General features: G+C 43.9%; 1 protein-coding gene across 1 annotated transcript in view; it reads left to right on the top strand.

Moving 5' to 3' along the window:
- The first annotated feature begins 806 nt into the window (after positions 1-806).
- The window catches only part of LOC108796995 (putative RRN3-like protein RRN3P2), a 116834-nt gene continuing 108319 nt past the window's right edge, over positions 807-9321 (top strand). Inside the window, exon 1 of the mRNA XM_018568563.1 lies at positions 807-942. Within this exon, the coding sequence (XP_018424065.1) occupies positions 850-942 (93 nt within the window). The 5' untranslated portion in view covers positions 807-849. The remainder of the gene's footprint in view (positions 943-9321) is intronic.

The raw sequence follows: 9321 nt of genomic DNA, 5'->3' as shown, positions 1-9321 counted from the left end.
AGCTAGTTAGAGCTGTGGTGGACTCTGGAGTTTCACACTCAGGGGAGGATTGGTCTTCATGCAAAATTTGAGGGATGATCTACCAACAGGGCAGAGCAGGCATCAGGAATACCTATAGTTTAGCAAAATGGCAGCTAATGAGCATGTATAGTTTAGCTTTGGCGTTGACCCACATATTGCTTTCACTATAGATTTACTTCACACTGGTTTTACCTCCCTTTGCGGCGAGCCCTTATAGTCATGCATAGAGTTGTTTAGTTTAGGTCCGGAGGGCTAGGGAGGGTGGTTAAGTGTACTTTTAATGAATGTACACATGCCCTTTAAAAGAAAATACTAGATTGAATTAATATTTTAATGCATGTTAAATTGAAGTCTTATTTGCCACGTTTTCTGTCTTCTCATTGGTTTCTAAGTTAAACAGGAAGTAAACTGCCAGATTAATTCCATCTACTCCTGGTCTTCTGTGTTTGGAGACTTTAGTCTCTTGAGTTGGCTTCGTCCAAATAACGTAACTTGCTTGCATGCACACAGGAGTTGCTTTGTTTCTGCACTAAATAGTGCCAAGGCTGTACACCGAGTTGTGCATGCATAAAATGCTGACAGACATCTTGCAGCCTCTATGGTAGAAGCAACTTAAGCATTCTCTTCTGTTGTAAAAAGCAACCTGTCTGCACTTTGTTTTGTAAAACAGACTTTACTTCCACTTCTATATATTTTAACAGCCACTATTAAAAATGAGAGAGAAAAAAAAGCTATAATGTATTTACTGTGTGCTTTTTTTATTTTATTTAAGTTTTAGCTATATTTCCAGACACTGAAGTGCACATCTAACTTTTCTGCAAGGAAACGATGACTGAACCTAATGAATTTTTGAGTTCTCCGCCAAAGAAAACGGTCAGGTTTGGAGGAAAAGTGACAGAAATCCTGTTCAAATATTCACAGGTATTTTTACGTATTTTTTTTCATATTTGTTTTGGTTATTTTTAATATGTAAATACTAATAACATGGTTCCCAACCATTACATAACTGACTACATATTGCCATTGTACTTTTGGTAATGCTGTTGGTTCTGAATCTTAGTTATTTTGGAACCATAATCTAAAGGGTTACTACAATGCTTTTGTGATAAATTAATTTAATTTTTTATGGGCCTGTCTTCTGTGGTTGCATCAGGGCTATCTGTTTTAGGCTATAGCCCTAACCAACATAAGCACAATAACTCAATCCTAGACTGATCTTGAAAAATGAAATCCTGCAACTGTTACCCTACAGGCTCCTGTGCTAAACCTTCTACATATGCACTGCATAGACAAACCTTTTGATTAATAAATGATCATTAACACATGCGGGTGTTGGACTTCTGATTGCACTAGTTTTAGGGCTAGTTCACACCAGCTGCAGTTTTGATGCAGTACATTCAGTTTGAAAGCTGCAACCAAAATGTATCACAATGCTTTCCTATGGGATTTCTGGTTCGCACCAGTGCAGTCCATTCCGATGCAGTCAGAAAAAATACTGCTTGCCTATTTTAGCTGCAACGTACCACCTCCAAAAACGCATGCAAACACACTGAAAACACACCTTAAATCCCATTTTTAACAACCCCCCCAAAAAATATAAATCGCAGTAATACACATCGTACAGCAGCTGTGCAGACGCACACAGCAGTTCTGGTGTGAGCTAGCCTTCAAGCCTCAGGGTTAATATGTTTTCTGCTAAGACCTTGGGTCATGTCCAGGTCTAAAGGCCGTTTTACACCACATCCAGTGCATGGTTAGTGGCCCGAACGCACTGGATTGCGTAATTAAAGCCTTTGCGTTTTTTAGCGGGAGGGGGTGTGGTGGTGCATGTACTATTTTTGCAATTGCATCGCCCGGAACATGGGCATTGCTGTACCACACGCTCTGGTGGTGTGAATGACCCCCCCCCCCGAACGCGTGAGACTTTAATTATGCTATCTAATGCGTACCAGGCATGAACCGTGTCAGAACTAACTGGACTGGATATGGTGTGAACTGGCCCTTAGGGCTGGAGCTCTACCTCCTTGATGGTTAACAGTGCCTACTGTAAGCCAGGGTTAGTGTGTTCAATCTTGGCATGTCATCTCCTCCACTGATTAGCTATATTACAGATTAGTAACCAGTGACTAGGTTATACCTATGACATGTGATGATTCTGATTGTCTGCTGGCCGCATAGGCCTCACCTGCATACACCTTATTTGTTGCGTCTCTTTCACATGAATACGCCTATAACAATATTTTCTGCAGTGTGCTCTTTCTCCATGTATTATGTAAATACATGACATGCAAGTCAATTCACTTACACATATATTCCTTGTCTAGATACATGCTGTATGGAATGCCTGTGAACAAGCATATGATGTGGCAGCCAGGACCTCTATCTGCTGAGGTTCAACTAAGTTACATCTTGGTTCAGATTGCTGACCCTCCTAAAGCATGTTCTGTGCAGGATAGGCTTTACAGGGGCTGCAGGATTCAGAGGGCAGAGTTTTCCGAATCTGTTCGAGCATCGGCTAGATCAGCAGCTCTTCTCAATTCGGCCAGCAGAGCTATCTGGTTGAAATCTTGGGACGGGATGTTTCCTCTAAGTCCAAGTTGTGTGGTTTGCCCTTTTGAAGAAAAGTTACTCTTCAGTCCGGGCTTGGAAGAGGTGATAACTAGATCTTAAGAAAAGGGGAAGAAATTACCTGAGAAGAAAAAAAACGTTGTTTTTTTTCGAGGCCCCCAAGACCAGAAAAAACAGGGAGGGAGACCTCAGGAGCAGATGGCCTTTTAACAAAAATAAGCAAAAAGGAGGTTTGCTCTTTACTCCTCTTGACCCCTTCAACAAAGAGTCAAAATGACGCCTCACTGAAAGTGGGAGGAAGGCTTTCTCTTTTTGTTCCCCATTGGGTAAAAATAACAGTCAGTACATACTAGATTTAGTAAGGGAGAGTGTTCGGTTAGTTTCAGACTCTTCCCTCCTCCAAACTTTTTTTCTTACGCCTCTGCCAAGAAATCACTTAAAGGCAGTTGCACTATGGGAGTGTGTCCAAAATCTTGTTTCTCAGGATGTAATTGTCCCAATTCCAAAGGATCAGATATTTCAGGAGTTCTATTCCCAAATTTTTCTTGTACCCAAGCCAGGGGGGCAAGTTCAGATTAATACTGAACCTAAAGAAGTTGAACAGGTATCTCCTGTTCAGAAGGTTCAGGATGGAGAACATATATTCGGTCCACAAGATCTTGCAGAAGTATGTCTTCATGGTCACTTTGGACTTGAAGGATGGATACCTCCATGTTCCAATTTGGTCAAGACATCAAAAATTCCTGAGATTTGCCCTTCAAACGGAAAGAGGGCTTCTCCACTTTCAGTTCAGGGCCCTGCCTTTCAGAATCTCTGCGGCTCCAAGACTACGAAGATTCTTTCAGAGGTGGTCTCCTATCACCACATACAAAAGATTTCCCTTATTCCGTATTTAGACGACATCCTCCTTTTCGCCCATTTGGAGGAGGAACTTTTGCCAAACTTGGTGATAGTCAGGGAAACGCTCGAGAGTCTGGGTTGGCTGATCAATCTGGAAAAATCCTCACTGATTCCGTCACGTTACAGAAACTTCCTGGGGTTTCAGATAGATTCTTTAAGCCAAAAGCTTTTTGTCTCTGAGAAAAAAGTGTCCAGTATAATAAACCTAGTTCAGAAATCTATTATGGCGGATCTCCTATCCTTAAGACTGGTTATGAGAATCCTGGGAGTCATGACTTCAACAATTCCAGCAGTGACATGGGCTCAGTTGCACTCAAGGCACCTTCAGTCTTTTCTTCTATCCCATTGGGATCGTTGGAAAGACTCCCTGGAGAATCAGATCTCCTTACCTGTAGGGTTACGTCATTCACTGACTTGGTGGTTGAATCCACTTACTTTTTCAAAGGGCAGGTCTTGGAGTCAGCGGGCTCCCGTGAAAGTCACTACGGATGCGAGCTTGCAGGGGTGGGGAGCTCATTCTCTATGATTACAGGCTCAGGGGTCTTGTGGATGCATCCTCCAACCTAAGGGAACTGTTGGCAGTAAAGCAGGCTTTGTTGGCTTTCCAGCACTAGCTGGAGGGGCATGAAATTCTAATTTTCTCGGGACAATGCTACGACTGTAGCATATCTAAACCATCAGAGGGGGACCAGGTCTCCCAGTCTCCTGCAAGAGACTGTTCAGTTCCTTCTGTGGGTGGAGGAGCATTTCATCTCCATTTCCGCAGTCCACACAAAAGGCACATCCAACGTGATGGCAGATTATTTGAGTCGAGCGCCCATTTTCCAGGGAGAATGGGAGCTTCATACAGAGATTTTCTCCCAGATTGTCGAGTGGTGAGGAATGCCCTCGGTCGACCTCTTTGCAACGAGGAAAAACAGGAAAGTGCCTCTCCTTTTCTCTTTTGTGGGAGAGGGATTCCAGCGGAGTGGATGCTCTGACACAGGACTTGGAGTTCCCCCTAGGCTATGCGTTGCCTCCTCTTTCTTCTCCCTCGAGTGATTCAGAAATTAAGTTGATCGGATTGCAGGCTCATTTTGATTGCTCCATGGTGGCCCAAAAGGTGTGGTTTCCAGAACTTCAGAGATCAGTTCAGCCTCCATGGATGTTGCCCCTCAGGCCGGACATTCTGCTTCAGGGGCCAGTTTGGCGTCACAAGCCAAAATTCTTTTGCTTGACGGTATGGATGTTGAAAGGAGGATACTAGAAAGTAAAGGCTGTTCTCAAAAGGTGGTGGACACATTGCTGTCCAGTTGGAAGCTAGTGACAAGGAAAATTTACAACAAGGTTTGGAAAGTTTTTTTTCCTCATGGTGCGTACAAAAGCAGATTTCTAGCCCATCAGTTCTAGTCATTCTGGACTTCCTTCAAGAGGGTGTGGATAAGAAGTTGGCACTGAGTACCTTGAGGGTGCAAATGTCCGCTCTATCTGTCTTTCTGGACAATAGATTAGCAGAGGATGCATTAATTAAACGTTTTTTTTTTCTCGCCACGGAACGCATTACGCCTTTGTCGAATTAATTTGTTCCTCCTTGGGACTTGTCTTTGGTACTCACTGGTCTTACCAAAGATCCTTTTGAACCCATGGAAGGCTTGACTGTTAAATGGTTATCCTTTAAAGATGGCTTTTTTGTTAGCTGTGACTTCAGCCAGAAGAGAGGGCAATCTATTAAGGAGCCTTATCTTACCGTTTTTCCGGATAGGATTGTACTCAGACCGGACCCATTATGTCTGCCTAAGGTAGCCACTAGGTTTCATAGGTCCCAAGACATGGTTTTGCCTTTGTTTTGTGAAAATCCTAAAAAAACCTGGGGAAAAATGTAATAGTCTGGATGTCTGACGATGCCTTCTGCGATACATAGAGGTTACTAAGGATTTTAGGAAATCCAGCCAGTTATTCGTTCTTTTTGGTGGTTGCAAGAAGGGTAGCATGGCTTCTAAAGCCACCATTGCTAGATGGATTAGGCAAGCCGTCTCTACGGTATACAAGAAAGAGGATAGGACTATCCCAACTACGTGGAAAGCCCATTCTACCACATCTCTAGCGACTTCCTGGGCTGAAAGGGCCGGAGCTCCCGTGGATCAGATCTGCAGGACTGCCGTTTTGGTCGAATCAGGACACCTTTGTTAAACATTACAGGGTGGAAGTCCTGTCTCAAGGTAGGCTTGTGTGTATCTTGCTTATCTCTCAGGTTGCTGTCCTGGAAGATTGGAGAAATCTACGGTTAGTCTTACCGGTAACGTTATTTCTAAGAATCTTCCAGGACAGCAAGCCTACTTCCCACCCTTACTGGATTTTAAATTGTCTAGTGTTTCCCCTTGTGCACTGGTAGAGGCATTCTACTTTTGATCTCAACTGTGGGACGAGGCGGGTGCGAGGGGTTTTTAACCTTGTCTGTGTTTCCTGTAGACTGAAGAGCCAATCATCTCTCAGGTTGCTGTCCTGGAAGATTCTTAAATACCGTTACCGATAAGGCCCCATTCACACTGAGCGACTTGCGATATTGAGCGACTTTTTCCTATTGGGCTGTATGCAATCAGGAGCAAAATCGCTCGAAAAAAGGGTCATGTAGGAGCTACAAGCGATTATTGAGCGACGAGATGTGAACAGCTCCATTGAAATGGATTGGAGAAGCTACATAGAGCGATATCAAGGGGAAATATGAGGGATATCGCTGCAAAAATCGCTTGATAAATCGCTCAGTGTGAATGGGGCCTATGACTAACCGTAGATTTCCAATGGCTTGGTGGCTTAGGCCTAAATTACACATGTTGCTTAATGGATGTCAGAGCTTTTTTCTTCTATGAATACACTTTAGCACTGACTCTGCATTTTGTAATATGATTGATCCCCAATTATTCATTTGCATACACAACATGGTGTCGTTTTCTATTGTATATGATATTTTGAGGATTGTCTACATGGCATAGGTGGCTCAGAGGTGAGACCTGGTGGGGCCTGTTGGAGCTTGACTAATTTATCCCTATGCTGAGGCTCAAGACTAATATAAAGTACTGTGCAAAAGTTTTAGGCAAGTGTGAAAAAATGTTGTAAAATAAGAATGCTTTTAGAAATATAAGTGTTAATAGTTTATTTTTTTATCAATTAACAAAATGGAAAGTAAATGAACAGAAGAGAAATCCATATCAATATTTGGTGTCACCACTCTTTGCCTTTTGAAAACAGATTCTTCTAGGTACACTTGCACACAGTTTTTGAACAACTCGGCAGGTAGGTTGTTCTAAACATCTTGGAAAAATAACCACAAATCTGTGGATGTAGGCTGTGGTATTATCACAGCAGCCTCGACAATTGCACCAGAAAGAACACCTTTCCCTTTTTCCATTTTTCCCGTGCTGGTTGCCCCAGTAAGTATAAGGAGTACTGTACTGTATAAGCCTATTTTTGTTGCTGCCCTACTACCCCGCTATTTCACTAACCTCTATCCTGGTCTCTGTGTGGCTAAGTAACCGTTTAGGAAATAGCTGAGTAGTCTAGTAATCGAACTACCAATCTTCAATATTTGTAGGTGATGTCCCGCCGTGCCACCGCGAATGAGGAGGGATTGTCCCACGATGTGGTAGACATAGCCGCCAAAGGCAATATCTCACTTTTGGAGTAATTTATTCGGAGCCCTGAGAAAGTGCTAAAGGTATCAAGAGGGTCTAATTAGTCAGTACATCTTCTCGCGGTCGGGATGTAAACAGTAAGATGTCGTCAGCGAAAAGGGAGACGCGTAGTTCTTCTTTCCCGATCGTTATGCCCTGCAAGGTGTTTGTAAGATATATCTAGCTAGCGGTTCCAGTGCTAAGTTGAACAAAAGGGGGGATAGCGGGCATCCCTGCCGTGTTCCCTTGTGCAGTCTTTTTGGTCTTTCTGCCGCCTCCTTGTCCATGTCATCTTTGGCATACAGCGCCGCATAATAATCTTCCAGGGCCCCATTTATAGCCGAGGGGTCCGTTAGAAGCGTTCCTGCCTTGTCCTGCAGCACAAATATGTGTTGTGGGGAGTGTCTCCCATTTACTAACCTGGCCATCAGTTTCCCTGCTTTGTTGCCAAACTTGTGAAGGGTGAGATCCATGTATGAGGCCTTCATGCGTTCATACCTGTCCGCCCATAGGTCAAAGGTCTGTTTGGCCCGTTCCCATGATGCCGTTGAGGTCAGGCCCGGTTCTGTGACCAGTTTCCTCTGGGCCAGTCTAACCGTCTCACTAGCCTCCTTGAAGGCCGCTACCGTTTTCCTTTTATGTATATGACATGATTCTGCCCCGGAGGTAAGCTTTACCTGCTTCCCAGAACAGCGTGGGGGAGTCTAAATGTTGACTATTGACTTCTGCGTAATCCCGCCAAGAAGTGCGGAGGAAGTGGCAAAAATCTTCATTAGATTTGAGGTACCCTGGGAAGCGCCACAAGATATTATTGGCTACCTTTGGAGCTACTGACAGCTCCATTTTGTTCTTCTTTACACTGACAATAGTTCTTAATTACATTGGCTGTTTGTTTGGGCTATTTGTCCTTTTGCAGAATAAATTTGGGGCCAGTCACAAGCCTCCCTATGGTATGGCATGATGGATAAGTATCTGCTTGTATTTCTCAGCATTGAGGACACCATTGATCCTGACCAAATCTCCAACTCCATTGGCAGAAATGCAGCCCCAGACTTGCAAGGAACCTCCACCATGCTTCGCTGTTGCTGCAGACTCTAATTATTGTACCTGCCCTTCAACAAACTGCCTCCTGCTACAGCCAGATATTTCAAATTTTGACTCCTCAATTCAAAGCACCTGCTGACATTTTTCTGAGGCCTTGTGTCTAAAAAAAACCATACCTCCGCCTTGGCAACAAGGCTAAGCAACTCAACTATGCATGAAAACATAGGAACTATGGTGCAGAAAAATGTCACCATTTGGTGATGGTATGTCATGATGGACTTATCCATCATGTCATACCATCAGGGAGGCGTATGATTGGCCCCAAATTTATTCTGCAGCAGGACAACGACCCCAAACATATAGCCAATGTATTCATGTATTTTACTGTATGTTGTGTTAACCACTTCTGGACCGCAATACGTAAATATACAGTGGCCAGCAGAAGTGGTTATACCAGGAAAACTAGAACACAGCTGCTACTGTAGCTGTGATCTTGGGTGTCATTTTTAAACAGCCGGCGATGACTGTTCAGGTTCAAGTGATCCAGCGTCTATACAGCCTGCAGATTATGCTGCCCCATCCCCTCCGCTGCTGCCGGCTTCCCAGGGCTCCAGCATGGCGGGTCTCTCCGCAACGATCAGAGAGGTCAGCATGCTTCTAGCCGCTGATCTCTCCTCTGATCACTGGACCCAGAAGTGATGTGTATTACATCACTTCCTGTGTCACTGTTCACATTCTCTGGCTCTTAGAGCTAGGAGAAGAAGCCGGGTAAGCAGATCTCCTCAGCTTCTTTGGGGGTCCCTAGGTGACATTATTATTATGATTTATTATTATTATTATACAGGGTTTATATAGCGCCAAAACAGTTTGCGAAGCGCTTTACAATATAGGGAAGACATAATTACAATACAATTCAAGACAAGATGGTAAGGAGGGCCTACAATCTAAGAGGGAGGGGCAAGTGATACATGAGGAGGTAGCTGTGTGGGGATGAACTGTATGAGAAGGGGTTCAGTGGTTCGGTTGAGGTGGGGCATGTGAATAACCGACCTGAAGTGAAGTGAGCCGAACGCTTGGCTATTCACTTGAGGCTTGTACAGTTGATTTCAGCCGTACATTCGGGCAATCCCTGAAGAGATGA

This window comes from Nanorana parkeri, unplaced genomic scaffold (assembly GCF_000935625.1).
Source record: "Nanorana parkeri isolate BGI_ZX_2015 unplaced genomic scaffold, ASM93562v1 scaffold1208, whole genome shotgun sequence".
Classification (NCBI taxonomy): Eukaryota; Metazoa; Chordata; class Amphibia; order Anura; family Dicroglossidae; genus Nanorana; species Nanorana parkeri.
This window is presented reverse-complemented; position numbering and strand designations above follow the sequence as displayed.